General features: G+C 40.5%; 1 protein-coding gene across 1 annotated transcript in view; it reads left to right on the top strand.

Annotated features, from left to right (window-relative positions):
- Nucleotides 1–21,980, top strand: part of Corin (corin serine peptidase) — a 148,302-nt gene that overhangs the window by 59,083 nt on the left and 67,239 nt on the right. Inside the window, exons 6-7 of the mRNA XM_034982603.2 lie at nucleotides 10,181–10,321; nucleotides 18,967–19,161. Coding sequence (XP_034838494.1) covers nucleotides 10,181–10,321; nucleotides 18,967–19,161 — 336 coding nt within the window. The remainder of the gene's footprint in view (nucleotides 1–10,180; nucleotides 10,322–18,966; nucleotides 19,162–21,980) is intronic.

Here is a 21,980-nt window from a genome sequence, read left to right as displayed (position 1 = left end):
TATCCCTCGTCAGTGGATATAATTGGGGGATAAAATTTTTGTCTCCTGCCCATGCTAGGGGGGCTGATGCTAAGTGACGATGCAGTCTAAGGTGGCAGCGGGCTAACCTGGAAGGAGTATGGCAGTTTTTATTAAACCCATACACCTTTCGTTTCTACACGGCGTCGTACCGGAACGCTAAATCGCTTGGCGGCACGGCTTTGCCGGTAGGGTGGTAACTAGCCACGGCCGAAGCCTCCCACCAGACATAACATGCATGACTAACTCCCATCAGTGGTGTTCCCACTAGATTACAACATGGGGTTATTCAAGGGGCGGACCAACAAATTCCTAAAAGGCCGGCAACGCATCGGCGGTTCCTCTGGTGCTGCAAATGTTCATAGGTGGCGGTAATCACTTACCATCAGGTGACCCGCCTGCTTGTTTGGTCGCTATCTCTGTTTATAAAAATGCATGAATGAGCTGCATACTATTGCAATGCATAGTACTTAAATTTTGAAATGTTACCAACAATACGCGTTGATTAAACGGAAAAGAAGAAAAGAAAATTAAAATTGAAAATAATAACACAAAGAGCAAATAAAAATGGCTTAAGTTACAGTGGGCATTAATGTCCAGCTCAAACTCTTAGATCTAGAAAACTGATATTTTCTAACCCCCTTTCCAGAACGGATCAGTTCAGTAGTAATGTACATCGACCTTGTGTGGGTGCATGTGCGGCGAGAAGGAGATAGCAGATTTGTAGAGCGTTGTCCCTGTCGTTGAGACCGACAAAACGTCATATAGGTATGAGTGACAGAGACAACGCTCTACTAAGCCGAAATGTCATTCTAAAGGCAGATGTACATTACTTTTGGCCGTGTTCTGTACTTTCAGCTCGTCTTCCTAATACTTTTGCTGTCAAGTGTCAACCCTGGTTTCTGTTCCCGTCTTGTGGGTGCCAGTGCAGCGTATAATAAGTATTTAGGAAAAATGTTAACAGTACGCTTAGTACGAGATTTTATGTCTCACCAACGTCGATAGTATTATATTTATAGAGTGTCGAAAACCTTTCGAATTATAGTAAACTGGATCTTAATTAACTGCCTTGTTTTAAAGCTCAAGTTTGTCTACACATCTACAGCCAGCGCTCCTAGCGGAAACGTTGCGAAATTAAAATCAGTGCCATTGAATTTTTGACTTCAATTCAAGGCTCTTTAGGTCCATTTTACTTTGACGGTATTGTGTTTCGACTCTCGAATTCTAGCAACGTTTGGTGAGACGTAAAATCGTATACTAAGCGTATAGAAACCTTTACCGAGCAGCCATTTGCAGAGAGAGCAAAGTGCTCCTGAAATCCGCCGTAAAATTTACTGTCACACGCAGCACAGCGCAGCGCAATTAAAATATAGTGCGATATTTAGCGCCGCGCCGGGCTACACGTGGTGGGCATGGTGGATGGCCTAAGTTACAAGTGGAAAAAATATATAATTTTTGAAAAAATATATAATTTTTGTAAAATTATATATTTTATAGTATACTACTGCAATGCATCCGCGTGGACTACAAAAATTTCAAACCCATATTTCACCTGCTTAGAGGTTGAATTTTCAAAAATCCTTTCTTAGCGGATGCCTACGTCATAATAGCTAACTGCATGCTGAATTTCAGCCTGATCCGTCCTGTAGTTTGAGCTGTGCGTTGATAGATCAGTCAGTTAGTCAGTCAGTCAGTCAGTCAGTCACCTTTTCCTTTTATATATATATAGAAGACTACTTAGCTAATGCATCCGCGTGGACTACAAAAATTTCAAACCCATATTTCACCTGCTTAGAGGTTGAATTTTCAAAAATCCTTTCTTAGCGGATGCCTACGTCATAATAGCTATCTGCATGCTGAATTTCAGCCTGATTCGTCCAGTAGTTTGAGCTGTGCGTTGATAGATCAGTCAGTTAGTTAGTTAGTCAGTCAGTCAGTCACCTTTTCCTTTTATATATATATAAGACTACTTAGCTAATGCATCCGCGTGGACTACAAAAATTTCAAACCCATATTTCACCTGCTTAGAGGTTGAATTTTCAAAAATCCTTTCTTAGCGGATGCCTACGTCATAATAGCTATCTGCATGCTGAATTTCAGCCTGATTCGTCCAGTAGTTTGAGCTGTGCGTTGATAGATCAGGCAGTCAGTCAGCTTTTCCTAAGAGCAAGGGTGATGTTGCTCTACATGGAAAGTGTTATATTATGAGACAAGCTTATGCTTGCGACTTCGTCCGCATGGACTACACAAATTTCAAACCCCTATTTCACCCCCTTAGGGGTTGAACTTTCAAAAATCCTTTCTTAGCGGATGCCTACGTCATAATAGCTATCTGCAGCCTCATTCGTCTAGTAGTTTGAGCTGTGCGTTGATACTCATAGATCAGTCAGTCAGTCAATCACCTTTTCCTTTTATATTATTTAACTTCTTGTAGGTGCTTTTATTTAGTGCTATTAATTTAAGTAGATGATGTTATTAAAACAGACGCTTAGACAATCACTTATCGCTCCCTCTCATTATTTGAACCAATCAAAACATTTTATTTTACACTCGAAAGCGCTTCCTGTGAATTGCACTTAATTTGATCGCAAGCCGCGATTTCGAACGGAACGAAATTGAAAATGTGGATTTATCGGATGTTTTAATGGACTTCATAGTCGGTTTCAATATTATTATTAACTAGCAACCCGCCCCGGCTTCGCATTGGTGCAATGTAGACTGTAGATGTCGCAGGTATATTGTCAAAGCCGTGATATTACAATTTCCCCGTACTTCAAGGAATATTTTGAAAAAAGAATTAGCGAAATCGGTTCAGCTTTTCTCGAGATTTGCGATCAGCAACACATTCAGCGATTCATTTTATTTAATAATCTAAATGAAATGACGTAAAAGGCAATTTTGGTCTTAACTCTTATAACAAGCTTTTTATGTTGCATATAATCCGGTCTCTATATAAACATCCCTTAGCGAACCTGGAAAATACCAAAAATTGTTTAGTAGCATTTCAATTACCCTTCGGCTTAAGAACCTTATTAAAAGCATTCAAAGCCTTCAAAGGCCTGACCTTATCGAAACGGGATGACTTAGCAGAAGTGTCTTACGACATTCCTGATAAATGCTGGATTGTTTCTAGAGATATTACTACATTAAAAAGATTAATATCTTTTCTTTGGTCGCTTCGGAAATTGCCATATCCGAATAGTTTTTTTTTTTTTTTTTTTTTTTTTTTTTTTTTTGATACAGGTTAGCCCTTGACTGCAATCTCACCTGGTGGTAAGTGACGATGCAGTCTAAGATGGTAGCGGGCTAACCTGGAACGGGTATGGCAGTTTTTAATAAGCCCATGCCCCTTTGGTTTCTACACGGCATCGTACCGGAACGCTAAATCGCTTGGCGGTACGGCTTTGCCGGTAGGGTGGTAACTAGCCATGCCTTTGAATTCGTTCATGTGGATTTAGGTTTCCAAAAATCTGTAGGTAGGTACTCTTTGATTTTCCGGGAATACAAGTAGCCTATATCAAATCTATGTCACTACTCATATCCACACAATCGTTCCTTTTGAAAGAAAGAAAGAAAGAAAGAAAGAAAGAAAACTAGTTTATTCATCTTATGCCTAAGTTTTTAAACAAACTTAAAATTAATGGTTAGTAGGTAGTAGTTAGTAGATAATAAGAAGTATTTAATAATTAATTTAATCTAAAATTAGTTCTTGCACCCACTTGGCACAAGATGAAATGGCCCCAGCTCAGCATTAATGCTGCAGGTTTTAAGAATAAAACCTGAGCGCTGGTATTCTGCCGGGACCAAAAAACCCGTGGGTTTTGGGTGACGTGCGGGTGTGCGAGGCGTTCTCCCGCTTACCCCGATTGCCATCTCGACATGTCGCGGACTATACCTACCTATGCAAATAACATCAGTCGATCATTTCACACCGCTTCACTCCAGTTACTTTGATGCTATCGCTGGTCGCCGGGAAACCTTTAGATTACATGGGGTTATTCAAGGGGCGGACCAACAAATTCCTTAAAGGCCGGCAACGCATCGGCGGTTCCTCTGGTGCTGCAAATGTTCATGGGCGGCGGTAGAATAGAATAGAATAGAATAGAATAATTCTTTATTTGCATAATGTGGTACATAAGATGTTAAATCTAAAAAACAGTCCAGCACATTAGCCATGGCGGCGTACAAATATAGTTAACAAAGTTGAGATTATTGAGTGTGACTAAATATTTGTTTATAAAATACCGGCAAATCATAAAATTAAACTTAGTAAGTACGAGTAATAAATAAAATGTCAAAACCAAGCGAATATAGGCACTGTAATAAGCTGTTTTTTTTTTTTTATTAATGTCCAACAATAGAATGTCACTTAACATCAGGTGACCCGCCTGCTCGTTTGCTCGCTATCTCTATTAAAAAAAACCTTTGCTCTCTTCAAGATTGCTAACCGTAAAAGCTCTTAGACGACTTGACAAAAGGAATATTTTCATGACTTCAATATTTTATTCGTTATAAAATATCTACTTATTAAAAGTATTTTAATATTTCAATAGTGAAAGAGAAGAATTTTTAGGGTTTCGTACCTCAAACGGAAAAGCGGAACCCTTATGGAATCACTTTGTCGGTCTGTCAAGAAACCTACAGGGTACTTCCCGTTGACTTAGAATCATTAGTTTTGTGTGATGTAACCACAAATTCACGGTTTTTAGATTTTCCCCGAATGTCTGCTATAAGACCTACCTACCTCCCAAATTTCATGATTCTAGGTCAACGGAAAGTACCCTGTAGTTTATCTTGACAGACACGACAGACAGACGGACAGACAACGAAGTGATCCTATAAGGTTTCCTTTTGAGGTACGGAACCCTAAAAAGATGGGATGGACGCTGACAAAAATATTATTATGTCTTTTTCTATCTATACTAATATTATAAAGAGGTAATGTCGTTAAGTTTGTTTGTAGGGGGTAATCTCTGGAACTACTAAACCGATTTTAAAAATTCTTTCACCAGTGGAAAGCTACATTATTCCTGAGTGACATAGCCTATACGGGATCTTTAAAAACATAAATCCACGCGAGCGAAGCCGCAGATATCAGCTAGTATAAAATAATTTCGATTTGGTAGAGCTTGGTATTTTTCGCTGAAAAATAAAATAAATATTATATTAAGTCTTGGAAAAAGTTACTTTCAATCAACGACAAGCCCCTCGATCGACTGGATCGATAATTAACTAAAAAAAAAGTTTAACTAAAGAAATTCAATTCAACATTCGTTCTGATGTAGGTACCTCATTTCTACACGCAGACCACGTCTAATCAACGTTCTGCGTATCGCTAAACCAAACATACGTTCAGCATTTCCGTTGCAAATTCAACCTTATGCGTGAGAAAATAAGATATTGCCAGGAAAAGCAACGTAAAATGATTGTTTACGCTGAGGTAGATTGTGGTTCGCTCAGGGCGTTTTGCACGATTCATCACACGGCACGATAAAATGTCGTGACAACCCCGATTTTCCTTTGATTTTACGTCACCTAATAATTATTTTCTTAAAAGTGGATGAATCTAACATTTTTTGCATCTCTCCCTTCTTCATGTAAAGCAGATTGCAAAAAGTTCATCATCATGATCATCATGATCAACGCATTGCCGGCTCACCGCAGAGCACGGGTCTCCTCTCAGAGTGAGAACTGAGAAGGGTTTGCCCATAGTCCACCACGCTGGCCATGTGCGGATTGGTAGACTTCACACACCTTTGAGAATATTATGGAGATCTCTCAGGCATGCAGGTTTCCTCACGATGTTTTCCTTTACTGCTAAAGCAAGTGATATTTAATTATTTAAAACGCACATAACTCCAAAAAGTTAGAGGTGCGTGCCCGGGATCGAACCCCCGATCTCCGATTAAAAGGCGGACGTCCCTACCACTAGGCTATCACAGCTTTTTTTGCAAAAAGTTGCTGGTTATTAAATGTGGGACAAATAATAAATGTGCGAACGTGAAGCCTACAAGTCACAAGTGCCGTGTGGTTGCAGAATCATTTACTCGTGAAAAACGTACGAAAGTCACGTCGTATCGTGTGCAGGGTGTCGTGTATCGTGACCGTAAATCGTGCCCTGCAAAAACGCCCTAATACACGTAGACTGTTGTTTTAAGCTAAATACACACAACGAGCTGAAAACGGTTTTAAAAGTATTCCTTTTGCACTGAAAGAGAATAATTTGTGTTGGTCTTGTAGTACAGTGTTTCGGAGTTTAATTGTTTTTCTTTGTAGAAACACTCGAACGAAGCCTCAACGATATAAAGTTGGCACGCACTGGATTTTAATGTATCTCATAGTTGGAGTGTAATATACGACTAGGTACTTTCTATGTCTGTGTAATATACATCATACATACTACAAACCGTTGAGCTATGTCGTTTACTCTAGTTCTCCTACGGATCTCCTCATTTCTGATTTGATCACGTAGAGAAACTCCGCACATAGCTCTCTCCATCGCCCGCTGAGTGACTCTGAGCTTTCTTATGAGGCCCATAGTTAGCGACCATGTCTCAGATCCATGTGTCATCACTGGCAACACGCACTGTTGCGAGAGATTATGTCATACTAGCTATTGCCCGCGACTTCGTCCGCGTGAATTTATGTTTTTCAAAATCCCGCGGGAACTCTTTGATTTTCCGGGATAAAAAGTAGTAGTATTATAATCCAGGGTATAATCTATCTCAATTCCAAATTTCAGCCAAATCCGTCCTGTAGTTTTTGCGTGATTGAATAACAAACATCTAAACATCCACACTTATAATATTATAACTAGATGATGCCCGCGACTTCGTCCGCGTGGATTTAGATTTTTTAAAAATCCCGTGGGAACTCTTTGATTTTCCGGGATAAAAAGTAGCCTATGTCCTTTCCCGGGATGTAAGCTACGTCTGTACCAAATTTCATCAAAATCGGTTAAACCATTGAGCCGTGAAAAGCTAGCAGACAGACAGACAGACAGAGACCTTCGCATTTATAATATTAGTATGGATATGGAAGTATAGATTAGGATTAGGATTAGGATTAGGATATATTGTGCTTGGGCTGCAGTTGCTAAATTGTACCTAAACTAGACTATAATGAATGTCAACATGTAGATAACAAATCTGAAATTAAGGTCTAGTCTAGACTGGAATCGAGCTCCCTCGGGTGGTTAGCACTAAAATGTAATTACTATTATTGTGGCTGACACAAAGAGATTTGAATATACCTAATGTCTTTGGGCTGACATTTATAATAGACAGAGAGCCGGCGCATGCCAGACCTTCGCTACTTTATTAAAGCTGAAAGTTTCTCTGTGCATTGTCTCCAATACAGGGAGCGACTATGAAGTTTGGATCATGTTGGCTTTGGGAGATAACAGGTAATAAATGTGTAAAAAATCTTACGTCAAAATATATTAGTCTGTCCTAACTTTGAAACTTTAAGGGCGTCTGGCAGGGGGATGCCACGACACGTGTCTGGCAATGCATGACGCAATTTTGAATTCTATTCCGAAAAAAATATATAAAAAAGTTAGATTTTATGCTTTAAAAGTTAGATTTTTTACAACCTGTTATCTCCCAAAGCCACTATGATCCAAATTTCATAGTCGTTGATTGTTCCTCCTTGTGTTGGGGACAATATAAAGATAACTGTCAGCTTTTATAAAATAACGAAGGTCTGGCATGCGCTGGCTCATAGTCCGTAAAGGATAAATAATTCAGTTGTAATTTAATGTTTTATCGAACAGTACCCGTAGTACAAGATTTTACGTCTCACCAAACTAAACCAAATTCGAGAGTCGAAATATTTCCGCGTTACAGTAAAATGGACCTAAACAGCCTTGAATTGAAGTCAAATATTCAATGCCACTGATTTTAATTTCGCAATGTTTCCGCTTGGAGCGCTGGCTGTAGAAGTGTAGACAAACTTGAGCTTTAAAACAAGGCATTTAAGATCCAGTTTACTGTAACGCGGATGTATTTCGACTCTCGAATTTGGTTTGGTTTGGTGAGACGTAAAATCTTGTACTACGGGTACTGAGAGCTTAAAAGGAACTTATCATAAGCGCAGTTCAAAGTTTGAAACAAACCTAGTTTGGCTCTCATATTTTAATAGTACCTACTATAACAAAGTCGAACGAATTTTGTAGATACGTTATATAGCAACACTAGGTTATGCCGACTTCGTTCGCGTGGATTAGACAAATTTCAGACCCCTATTGTACCCCCTTAGGGGTTGAATTCTCAAAAATCCTTTCTTAGCGGATGCTACGTCATAATAGCTATCTGCATGCCAAAAATTCAGCCCGGTACGTCCAGTAGTTTGAGCTGTGCGTTGATAGATCAGTCAGTCAGTCAGTCAGTCACCTTTTCCTTTTATATATTTAGATTTAGGTAGAGAGCTGGTATAAGGAATATCTACCTTCATCTGTTATTTAACTGTGATCAGTACCCTTATTATAAATACGAAAGTGTGTTTGTTTGTTGGTTTGTCCTTCAATCACGTCGCAACGGTGCAACGGATTGACTTGATTTTATGCATGGGTATAAATAAAGACCTGGAGAGTGACATAGGCTTTTTATACCGGAAAATCGATGAGTTCCCACGGGATTTAAAAAAGACCTAATTCCACGCGGACCAAGCCAGAGGAATCCAGACCTAATTATTCGTCTAAGACCTAAGTGCATAACTATAAAAAATTTAAAATTCTGTAAAAAAAATCCTATAAAAATAAAAGTATCAAAACCGGCGCTTAAATAAATTACCTACTATTAGATAATATCGTTTTTACCTATAAAGCAAATACTTTGAGGTCATAAAGTTGAATTTATGGCAATGAGGGCTTTTGCCGGTAATAAATGATGATCATAAAATTTGACATCATCCTCTCATGAATTTATTTTGTAAAGCAATAAACTCACTCTTTTTTTAGCGAAATAGTCTTACAAACTTAAGATGCGTGTAGTCAAAATAATATATGCGTACTTAGTGGAAATACCAGGATTTAGCAAGTAATAATTCTAGGTACTAGTATATTATATTATTCGCATTAGAAATACTTACTCCCTAAATTACCGTAAAAAAATTCACGACTGAAAAAAAACATTGAAAAAATCTTCAATGAAAAACTTTTTCATTCTGCTCTTGTCTAGCTCTTGCCCAGACCCTACTCCCTTTGATAAAAAAATTACATTGAGGGTATAAAAAAACCGGCCATGTGCGAGTCAGACTTGCGCACCAAGGCGTCTGTACTACAGTTCTTTCGACATTTTGCACAATAAATCAAAACTATCACATAATTTTATCAATTAATTTAATTATATTGTATAAAATAAATAAAACTTTGTTTTAGAATATTCAGGTAAAGCCATTTCATATGATACCCCACTTGGTATAGTTATCTTACTTAAACCTTAATCCTTAAACCTTCATAGAGGGAACCTTCTGTCGAAAATAAAAATTTCAAGTTTCTAACTCAGTCTACGGGCCTGTACGCTTAGTACGAGATTTTATGTCTCACCGACGTTGATAGTATTCGAGTGACGAAACACTTCCGCATTATAGTAAACTGGATCTTAACAGCTCAAGTTAGTCTACACGTCTACAGCCAGCGCTCCAAGCGGAAAAGTTGCGAAATTAAAATCAGTGGCATTGAATTTTCGACTTCAGTTCAAGGCTCTTAGGTATTTTATTTTTATAATATACTGTACTAGGTAAATCGTCCGTGACTTCACTTGTTAAGGCTCCCACTGAAAACCAGCGCTGCAGCTTGCTACAGCATGATGCTGAGTGGGAGACCTATATTTGGTCACACGTACTTGTATATATATAGGTATTATTTTTTATTATTATATTTTTTTGTTATTAGTTTAATTATGTAGATTAACTTAATTAGCTTTTAAGGTTTATTGTAGTAGGTATTGTGATCAAATAAAAGTTTTCTTTCTTTCTTTTCTTTCTTTCTCTTTAAGTCAATTTTATTTTGACGACATTGTGTTTCGACTCTCGAATTCTAGCAACTTTTGGTGAGACGTAAAATCTTATACTAAGCGTACTGGTCTGTGCGTTGATAGATCAGTATGTCAGTCAGAACAAGCCTATTTATAAGTATAAATAATTGTGTGTTGTTCGGCAGATGCTGCGAGACATGCGCGGCGCCAGCACAAACGGCTCGGCGCACAAGTTTCGTCTGATGCAGCTGGCGCTCAACGCAGTGGCGCTGCTTGCCATCACCGGCGCGCTCTTCGCGTACTTCCGTGCCAACCCCGCCGTGCAGGTAAGACGGCGTTGGCACAGCCCTGCCAATTCCAAACTAAAGCCACACAACGCTAGTATAACAGCCAGGACAGTAAAATCAGTGGCGGAGGGCGTCACAGGCTCAAAAAATAGAACCCCATCCTATTAAACTATCCTGGCTTGAGACGCTAGCTTTCTAGCTTTTGCACTAGCTTACTAACCTGGAAATTAAGCTAGTTCTGTATACACGAAGACAGAATTACTAGCTTGCTAGATTCCTAACACTAGCTTGCTGTCCTGGCTTTAAAAACTAGCCTCGTGTATCCCTGGCATAGGGTTTATTATTTTGTAATTTGCGATGGTGCTAACACGCACTACAGACGAAAACAACATGTGCGGAAACCAGCCCAGAGTGAAGAAGAAGTTACGATGAACGGACAACACAAGAGTTGCTAATAGGGCCGCGGCATCGATGACAGCGCTGGGCGGGGCCATGATACAATATGCATTTTTTACAGCTTCCCGGACAACCCTCCACCTCCCATGGCCCTGCCAACCTCTGGGTTATATGGACCGAAACGCGGGAGGGCGCCCGTTCGGTACTTGCTCTTGGCATTTTCCCGGGGCGCCTTCTTGACTCCCTACACATTATTTTGTCTCTACCTTGTCCCTTATGCTCACTCTCCCCCTTGGGGGCTAGACGCCACTAGCACAGCTGTGATTCCCGCTGCTGCTCCTCCGTGGTGTCAGCCTGGCACCTGTACGCTCCGAGCTCCACTCCGATTTTTTTACAGCTTATCGGAAAACCTGGAGCACCGCAGAGACGTAAGCTCCGAGGCGCAACTATCGATGACCGCACGGTGGCTTGGAGAAAAAATCGCCGCCGTACGGTCATCGACTAGTGCACCTCGGACGATTGCAACCGAAGCCAGCGCTTGTCTGGACCACAAAAGTCGGCTTCCCGCCTCGGCGTAATGATTGTGATTAGCGTGCAACCCCTATACTTATACAGGGTGTAACCAGAACGCTGAGTTCGCACGCACGCACCGCACGTCGCAACGGTGCAACGGATTGACGTGATTTTTTACATGCATATAAATATAGACCTGGAGAGTGACATAGGCTACTTTTTATCCCGGAAAATCAAAGAGTACCCACGGGATTTTTGAATAACCGAATTCCACACGGACAAAGTCGTGGGCATTAGCTAGTTTTATAATAATTAGGATAGGGGTAGTGAAGGGACAGTGATGCGTCATGACCGGAGAGCGATCAAAAGCGTGTTTCTGATTGAACGGTCAAATATGCTTTTCTCGTAGCATGGTCCTCTACCATCCTTTAGATCCCACGTTCCTTAAATATCTAATTTCAAGTATTGCCCATTCGACCCAACATCATACATGTGTTCTATATACCTCACTAATCTATACTGATATTATAAATGCGAAAGTGTGTCTGTCTGTCTGGCTAGCCTGTCACGGCCCATCCTTTCAACTGATTTTGACGAAATTTGGTACAGATATAGCTTGCATCCCGGGGAAGGACCCGGATATTACTTTTTATCCCGGAAAATCAAAGAGTTCCCACGCGGATGAATTCGCGGGCATCATCTTTCACACACTTTCGCATTTATAATATTAGTATTTAGTATGGATGGTGACGTAAAATTATGGAAAAATAGGACTACTTTAGGGCTACCTGCGTCAAATTTAGCTTCCAGGAGATGTCTCTCAACAAGTTCAAAGTTTTCATAAAACGTAAACTAATTGAAAAATCCTATTACAATGTAAAGGATTATTTAAATGATAAGCAAGCTTGGGAATGAGTTGCTTAACGACTTTGTGATAGTTCTAATAAGTTTCAATAATTTTGTAAAGTGGTGATAATAAAAAAAAAGATTCCGACGAATTGAGAACCTCCTCCTTTTTTTGAAGTCGGTTAAAAAGAATACCCGGCTGAGTTTGTTGTGGGCTCTTCTCAGACCTGGGCGCGTTTGGAACCCTCGTAGCTTTAGTTTTAAGTTTGCGTAATAATTATCACCACTATATCTTACAAATCTAACACCATACCAGACCATCAATACGAGTAATTTATTACCTATTTTGAATAAATCATTTGACTTGACTTGACTTGAAATGTAGTAATTAACATTTGACGCCAGCTAGTGACGTCGAAGCCTCGACTTTTTGTTAGAAGTTCTCTGTGTTAGACTTCACTCGTCTTTAGAAATTACATTTTGCGTAGGGTTACCATATTCACATATTTTGTGCCTTGTGATGAAATTCAAAGGAGACTTAAAAAATAAAGTACAATTATAAAAGAACAAAAGTAAATCGTACAAAAACGTACCGAAAGAAGCCGCAGGAAAATTCATCCGTCCAACAGTTTGTCCGGCATTCAAAGAGCATAGTATGAGTTTGCACATCTCGACAACGTTAACAGATTTCGAGTATCAAAGTCGAAGTCAAATTATTTAATCAGAATAGGTAACATTTTACGCTTACTGATGGTCACAATTGTTAATTTGTAAGATTATATAGTGGTGATGATATAATTACGTACTTAAAACTAAAGCTACGAGGGTTCCAAACGCACCCAAGTCTGAGTCTTCTCAGACTTGTATTGAGGCTTTGTCCCGCAAAAACATGGTCACCCTAAGCAAGCGGCTGTGAGTAAACGGGACGGCTAGCGTCAATCATGCGCGCTCCCGCTCACGCGTCTTGAATCAGCTGATGACCGCATGCACCAACTGATTCAAGACAACTAGGTATTCAAACTTGCAAGATTTTAAAGTATTTTTTGGTCAGTACCCGTAGTACAAGATTTTACGTCTCACCAAACCAAACCAAATTCGAGAGTCGAAATACTTCCCCGTTACAGTAAAATGGACCTAAACAGCCTTGAATTAAAGTCAAATATTCAATGCCACTGATTTTAATTTCGCAATGTTTCCGCTTGGAGCGCTGGCTGTAGAAGTGTAGACAAACTTGAGCTTTAAAACAAGGCATTTAAGATCCAGTTTACTGTAACGCGGAAGTATTTCGACTATCGAATTTGGTTTGGTTTGGTGAGACGTAAAATCTTGTACTACGGGTACAGAACATAACACGTAGTAAAAATGATTGCAATCGTTTCTGTTATTGATTCTGAACAAACTAATTTCAGGTTTAGCTACTAAAACTAACGTTGTATAGTTTTTTGTAAATTTTAAAGTAACTTGTAGGCGTTCTAAGTGGTGATAGCCTAGTGCTTAAGACGTCTGCTGTCTATTTGGGAATTCGGGACTTCTATCCCGGGCACGCACCTCTGACATTTTAGAGTTATGTTCACTTGCATTAACGGGGAAGGGAAACATCGTGAACCTGCGTGAATCGGGAAACATGCATGTCTGAGAGTTCTCCATAATGTTCTCAAAGGTATGTGAACTCTTCTAATCCGCTCTGGGCTAGTGCGGAAGACTATGGCCTAAGCCCTTCTCATTCTGAGAGGAGACCCGTTCTCAGTAGTGGGCTGGCGATGGGTTGATCATGATGATGATGTGAGGTTCATATTTAATCTCTTTTAAAACTAGAATTTGTAGATCCATTTTAAGCTGTCAATATTCGTATGTTGTATGTTCGAAATCTATCAACGTTGTCGAATGGGCAAACTTATGCTAAGGACACTGCTCCACCGCGGCGGCTGGAAGTGGGAACAATGCCTTTTTAATTTCAGAAAGCTGTTTCAAACAATTACTTCAGCACGCCTCTAAATAATACGGTACAAAGAATTTCAGAACTTTCCCCACTCCTGAATACGATTATAATGGAAATTAAGTAGGTATACAGTTTGTTTCTAATAAAAGGCCTTGTACTTGTGCAGTAGACGATTTATTGATCTACTACTACTTTGTCCGCGTGGATTTAGGCTTTTAAAAATCCCGTTGATTGTCTACATTTTATATACAATAGGTAAAATATCAAAATTTTGCTTTACGAGATATATTGAAAACCCAGACGGAGTGGTTTTTTCAGCCCCATCTTCAATTTCCACCCTCTGTCTAATTTAATAACATTTCGTGGTTTTTTCTTCGTTTATAACCCATTGAACGATTCCTGTAATAAAAATTCGTGAACCTCTTACTGCCGTACTCAGAGTCGCTTAATCGTTACTTAAGTTTAGTTAAAACGAGACAGAGCTATATCTCTCACATAAATCTGTCTCGTTTTAACTCAATCTTAAGTAACGATTAGCGACTCTGAGTACGAAGGTAAGTTCTTTTCTATATATTATGACATAATCAATAGCCTACAGGTGGAAGAAGCGCCGGAATAACTAACTCTTAGTAATATAAGATGTGATGTGAAAAAACTTTTTTTCTTCCTTTCTTTCTTCTTTCTTTGAACAGATGTACAAATTCGTTTAGCTTAAAACAAAGCGAGTACTTGATATTTGCGGTGTTTCACTCATTGTTGACAACTTTTACAAAACAAGCGTTGCGCTGTAACGTCAGATGTTTTGTTAAGCCCTCAAACGTTTCGGATGGAAATTAGCACGTTTGCGAGACATTCTGTGGTCTGTTTGTTGGAGAGGATTCTGTGACCTGGCTGTAAGCTGATGCCCGCGACTTCGTCCGCGTGGATTTAGGTTTTTCGAAATCCCGTGGGAACTCTTTCATGCTCCGCGAGAAAAAGTAGCCTATGTCACTCTCCAGGTCTTTATTTATACACATGCAAAAAATCACGTCAATCCGTTGCACCGTTGTGACGTGATTGAAGGACAACACTCGGTTTGATCCTGAATCGACGATATGTCAAATATAAAGTTGGCGTTTTCCTCTGTGCTATGGCTACGTGATTTTTTTAATTTTTTTATATAAAGAATATTAGCCATGTTAAATGACTAATATTCCCCTTTCCTCTCCAACTAAGCGTCAAGCTTGTGCTAGGAGTAGGTACGACAATAGTGCAACGGGCGGGGTTTGAACCGTCGGTCGACCTTTCGGTTTTCAGTCCACTCCTTTACCCGTTGAGCTATTGAGGCTCTAAATCAAAGCAAAATATGGCTATTTTATGGACCTAGAAAATGTAGATAGAATACATTTATCTGCGTCAAATGATTGTACATAGGTACTAACATTTGACGGCTACTAGTGACGTTGAAGCCTCGACGTTTTGAATGTGGTACTGGCGTATCCGACGATGCGATGGTCCAATGCCTTTTTAGCCGACTACGGCAAAGCCAAAAGGAAGGGTTATGACTTATGATTTTGGTTATAGCTTATGATTTTCGCCCCATGCTCCGCTCCGTTCACTGTGCCTCTGCTAGTTAGAGGGACTCGCGTAAAAACCTCCCCACCATCCAGGTCACAGGGTTTTCCTAGTGCAGAGGGTAGGAAACTTGTTTCTTGTGTCTAAATTCTAAATTCAAAATAAATTATCCTTATTCTTATTCTTATAGAATAGAATAGAATGTTTTTTTATTCATGTAAACTTTTTAAAAGTGCTTATGAATAGTCAGGTAGTTTTAATTTACCACTGGTTCGGAATGCCGTTCCTACCGAGAAGAACCAGCAAGAAACTCGGCGGTTGCTCTTTTTAATTTTTCAATTTACAATGTTATTATACCGTACTATACAAGCCATTGCAGCCCCGTGCATTGCTGGAGCGAGTCAAATCCAAGCTTTTTTTATCGTTTACATAGTCTGCGACTGTATAATATGCTTTTTTTAGGAGCATACTTTTAACACTTTTTTTAAACTTGTGTAAAGGCAAGCTTCTTATTAGCCATGGCCAACAATATCCCCGAAGAGAGATTATTAGCCATGTTACCGTGGTGCTCCGGCCCGAATACTGCTCTTCACCTCGAACTTATCCAAAAGGGACCAGCAGCACCCAGGCACACTGGAAGGTTGCCTGGCTGGCGCCCCAAGTGTTGAAGCTTGCCATTCTACATTTAGCCAGCACTGCCTTCTCAATCTAAGAGCAGACCCGTGCTCAGTAGTAAGCCGACTATGGTTGATGATTATGAATTACTATCTTATGCCCACGACTTCGTCCGCGTGGACTACAGAAACTTCAAACCCCTATTTCACCTCCTTAGGGGTTGAATTTTCAAAAATCCTTTCTTAACGGATGCCTACGGTATAATAGCTATCTGCATGCCAAATTTCAGCCCGATCCGTCGAGTAGTTTAAGATGTGCGTTGATAGATCAGTCAGTCAGTTAGTCACCTTTTCGTTTTATATATTTAATAATAAGATAAAAGATTTCTGCCCATTTTACTTTAATTCCCCGTAATTGAAGATATTCGTTATTCGGCGGCGCGTGTACGTGTAGCAAAAGGCTTAATTGTTTAGTTAGGACTAATGGTGCCTATTGTGGAATCCTTTTATGGAACTTCTCACTAATGGACCGATTAGCTGACACGAGGTGCCTAATATTGAATATACTTCGTTTATTCTATTTAGTAAGAAAAATCATATTAATGGCCCGTATATCTTTGGGTAGCTGTGATAGCCTAGTGGTTAGGACGCTCGATTTTTAACCTAAGGTCGGAGATTCGATCCCGGGCACGCACCTCTAACTTTTCGGAGTTATGTGCGTTTTAAATAATTAAGTATTACTTGCTTTAACAGTGAAGGAAAATATCGTGAAACCTGCATGCCTGAGCATTCTCCATAATGTTCTCAAAGGTGTGTGAAGTCTAGCAATTCTCACATTGCCAGCGTGGTAGACTATGGCCAAAACCCTTCACACTCTGAGAGGAGACCCGTGCTCTGTAGTGAGTCAGCGATGAATTGATCATGATATATATATAAATCGTCATCATCGTCATCATTATCATCTGATAGACGTCCACAGCTGGACATAGGTCTCCTGTAAAGACTTCCGCTCGCCATGGTCTTGCAAAGCGTCGCCTGAATCCAGTGGCTCTCTGTTACTCGTTTGATATCATTTGTCCACCTAGTGGGGGCTTTCTGATGTGAAGTCGCCGTTCCAGCACTTTGGGACCCCAATGTCCATGTCTATCGGGTTTTTGACCATAGCCACTTCAGAGTTCAGCTTCGCAACCCGTTGAGCTGTGTATAAAGAAAGGAAGAAACCTAATTAATTAGGTAGATACTAGCTAACCCGCCCCGGTTTCGCTCGGGTGCAATTCAAAAAACCGAGGTGGTGGTTGAATTTCCAAAAATCGTGCTTTTTCATTTGTGACCGAGCGACGCGGCGACAAACCCAAATACCAATTTTCATGCCAATAAAAATGACGGACTTTCGTACAAACTTTCAGCCCCTATTTAACCCACTTAGGGGTGGAATTTCGAAAAATCCTTTCTTAGTGGATACCTAATCTTTACAAAGAATACACCCTCAAAATTTCATGTCTCTAGGACCAGCGGCATAGGTTGTGCGTTGATATATAAGTCAGTCAGTCAGTCAGGACTTTGAATTTTTTATATTAGTATAGATGTCGGTTATTCTGGATCTTCTCATTTCGGATTTGATCACGTAGAGAAACTCTAAACATCTGTGTCCGTCGTCCGCTGAGCGACCTCTGAGCTTTCTTATGAGGCCCATATTATGTCCATTTAGTAATTTAAAAAGACAAAAATCATGTATTTTGTTTAGATATTTATGTACTTTTCACTTTTTAGGGGAAACGGATGTAGGGCGCATATACTAACATACCTATAAGGGCTCGAAGAAGTAATTTGAGAGGTCAAAGGCAACGTCCTCCTAAGGGCGCCTCCTGTAATAATAATAATAATAATAATATATTTATTTATTCAAAAATGTTGTACAAGACAAAGACTCCTTAAAACAAGTACACATAAAAAAGGTAGAAACAATAAAAATATAAGAACCTGATGGAGTGCTTTGGCGTCCGTGCTAAGTAAACCTGTGTTACGGGCGCCGCAGCCTTTCCTTGGATCCATCGATTAATATGGAGTACAAATTTAAATTTGGCTATTTTAGTAACAATATTGTGTGTGCGTGTGCGTGTGTGTGTGTGTGTGTGTGTGCGTGTGTGTGTGTGTGTGTGTTTGACTGAAGTCAATCATAGCTAGTTGTTATTTAACTTAGTCTTAACTAAGTAAGGCTCTGACCCCGGCAAGATGACGTTGGTATGGGTGGATTTGTAGGACTATTGGTTAATGGTTAGTCCGTACGCCCCCGTCACAGTAACGTGAGACCACGTCTGTGTGACGTTAAAAATCGGCGGGGTGATGACGTATCTCGCGATCATTGCTGTCAAACGTCCCGCTAGAGAGAGACAGCAATAGACACAAAGCAAAATAAGAAGAAGAAGAAGAGACAGCAAATGAACAATCGCATTGCTACGCTATCGCGTTGCTGTCGCTACTGCAACGTTTTATTTACCCCGAGGGGACCTCGTCTTCGCTGGCGAAGACCCTGTAATAAGGTTGAGCTGTATGTAGCTCTACAAGATAGGGTGCATTCAGAGGCGTGCAGCTCATAGAGGCATAAACGCACTACCCTCATTGTAATAAGTCAATGCTTATTTTTCATTTTAACCTGCTGTAAAATAAGTTCATACCTAAATGCATACCCTGGCTTGAACTCTGGGTGCATTGTCGGTTATGATTTAATCGTCGGGGTCGTTAAGGACGTGCTTACGGCGTCTTTTTTCGGAGGGTGTATTCAGAGACCGTATCACCTCTTAAATATGTCTTTTCCTATCTAGTACGTGTCGCAAGTGGTGAACCGGTCGTCCATAGTGACGTGGCCGTCGCCCACCGAGCCCCCCGGCAGCCGCAACCCCGCGCCCGGCGTGTGCCTGCCCGTCATCGTCAAGTTCTGCCACCAGCATCGGGTCTCCTACAACTTCACCGTGTTCCCCAACTACATCGGCCACTTCGGACAAAGAGACGCGCAGCTGGTAAGAAACTTTTCTCTTTTTAGGGTTCCGTAGCCGAATGGCAAAAAACGGAACCCCTATAGATTCGTCATGTCTGTCTGTCTGCCTGGATGTACCTATGTCACAGCCATTTTTTCCGAAACTATAAGAGCTATACTGTTGAAATTTGTTATAGAAAAAAAACAATAAATTTTGGGGTTCCCCATACTTACATACAACTGAAACTCAAAAATTTTTTTTCATCAAACCCATACGTGTGGGGGTATCTATGGATAGGAACTTTTTAATTTTCCGGTATAAAAAGTAGCCTATGTCAATCTTCTGGTCTTTAACTATACCCATGCAAAAAATCACGTCAATCCGTTGCTCCGTTGTGACGTGATTGGAGGATAAACCAACAAACCAACAAACCAATAAACCAACAAACCAACAAACAAACAAACACACTTTTGCATTTATAATAGGGGGTAGGGATTGCTTTGAAGGTATTTAGAAGCGAAGAGGTCCGTGCCCCGCCGCGGTTCAGAGGGATTAGGCCCCCCTTCCACCAAGCCGCGATACACACTAATTGAGAAGCCCCTCAAGTCACCGATCGGTCCGTCAATATAATTAATCTGTCCGTTGCTTAACTGACAGTGATTCGGTATCTGAAACTGGCCAGGCGTGTTAATTAGGTAGTAGGACTGTAGTAATAAAATGATGTGATTTTTTGTACATATAGGTACCATATGGGGATAAAATTCATTATGAGTATAATAAAAAAAAACATGATTTTTATTCATCTTCTCTGTATATAAAAACGAATCGCTGAATGTGTTGCTGATCGCAAATCTCGAGAACAGCTGAACCGATTTCGCTAATTCTTTTTCATAATATTCCTTGAAGTAAGGGGATGGTTCTTACGGAGAGAATAACTTAAAAAAATCCTGAAAAAGAATCGACTGTTAGGCGTCACGAAGTTCGCCGGGGCAGCTAGTTTTTCATAATAATTTAGTTATTAACGTCACGCTGTACGGAAAGCGATTAATGGCGTCACATGGCGTAAACGACAAATATTTTTCAATTTTTTAACATTGTACGGGAGCGGTGTGCAGACTCGACCGTACAAAGGGAGGTCTCCCATCGAGCGGTTGGCTGTGCTCGGTAGCGCCAGCTGGGCCGATGGTTGTATCTTGAAACTTCTATAGGTATATAGTCCAGATTGTTGAAAACTCCGTTAGTGCGAGTACCTACTGTCGGCGATACATTTGTTTGGGACTACGTCATCGATTGAACAGCGCCATCTTGTTTCTACTGTGGCAACCGCCACACTATATTTTTATACTTCTTCACAAACCTTTGACAACACTATGGAGAACTCTCGGGCATGCAGTTTTCCTCGCGATGTTTCCTTTACCGTTAAAGCAAGTGATATTTATTTACTTAAAACGCACATAACTCCGAAAAGTTAAAGGTGCGTGCCCGGGATTGAACCTGCGACCTCCGATTAGAAGGCGGACGTCTTAACACGTACTATAGGTACATCCACACACAGTGGCGTGCACAGTGTTTGAAGCCAGGGTAAGCATTAGTTAGGTAGGAACCTATTTACTGGCAGGTCATAATGAAAAATATGCATTGAGTCATTACAACTGGGGTAAGCAGTGCATTTATGCCTCTATGACCTGCACGCCACTGTCCACACAACTCGCCTCACTATCTGCGCCGCAATCATCCCCTCGTGTTCATTACAGGAATTAATTTCCTTACGTCGGATGCCAATATACAACCCTTTGTTGGCGACAGGCGAGACGCGGCCTTTGTGTCGGGCACACGCCGACAGCCCGCCGACAATGCGCCGACAAAGTGACAATGATTGATTCAGCCGTAACTACCGGCCGCTATGACGCTGTGTGATGTTAAAACCACTAATGTTGTCTTCTGCCCCATTAGCCCCGTCTTTTTGTTTGTCCGATCTAACAATCAGGATAGTACCTATTATGGGTTTATGTTATACTAGCGACCCGCCCTGGCTTCGCACGGGTAGCTAATTACAATTTTCGTATAGGGATCTCTAATTTTTGTTAAAATAAAAAATAGCCTACTAGCTTATGCTGGTGACTTCGTCCGCGTGGACTACACAAATTTCAAACTCCTATTTCACCCCTTTAGGGGTTGAATTTTCGAAAATCCTTTCTTAGCGGATGCCTACGTCATAATAGCTACCTGTATGCCAAATTTCAACCTGATCCGTCCGTCAGTAGTTTGAGCTGTGCGCTGATAGATCAGTCCGTCAGTCAGTCAGCCACCTTTTCCGGCTGAAACTAATCCAACTTTACAGTACGCGGCAGAAAATAATGTGTATCGGCCTTTAGAATGACATTTCGGCTTTGTAGAGCGTTGTCTCTGTCACTCATACCTATATGACATTTTATTGGTCTCAACGACAGAGACAATGCTCCACAAATCTGCTATATACTATGTAAGTACATTATTTTCTGCTGTGTACTTCGTGAGAGCAGCCTTTCATCTAGGCTTTTCTAGATCAGATTTTTTAGATCAGCCCGTTTGTCTAAGTTTCAGTTTTCTACAATGAATATAATAAGAGCCTCAATAGCTCAACCGGTAAAGGAGTGGACTGAAAACCGACAGGTCGACGGTTCAAACCCCGCCCGTTGCACTATTGTCGTACCTACTCCTAGCACAAGCTTGACGCTTAGTTGGAGAGGAAAGGGGAATATTAGTCATTTAACATGGCTAATATTCTTTAAAAAAAAAACCTACTAAGCTACCTTTTTTTTTTTTTTTTTTCGAGGGGGAAATCTTCTCAAGATACCCAATCGGGTTATGTGGGATTTCTT

This window comes from Maniola hyperantus, chromosome 2, assembly GCF_902806685.2.
Source record: "Maniola hyperantus chromosome 2, iAphHyp1.2, whole genome shotgun sequence".
NCBI lineage: Eukaryota > Metazoa > Arthropoda > Insecta > Lepidoptera > Nymphalidae > Maniola > Maniola hyperantus.
Note: the sequence above shows the minus strand (reverse complement) of the source record. Positions and strands in the feature narration are given on the sequence as shown.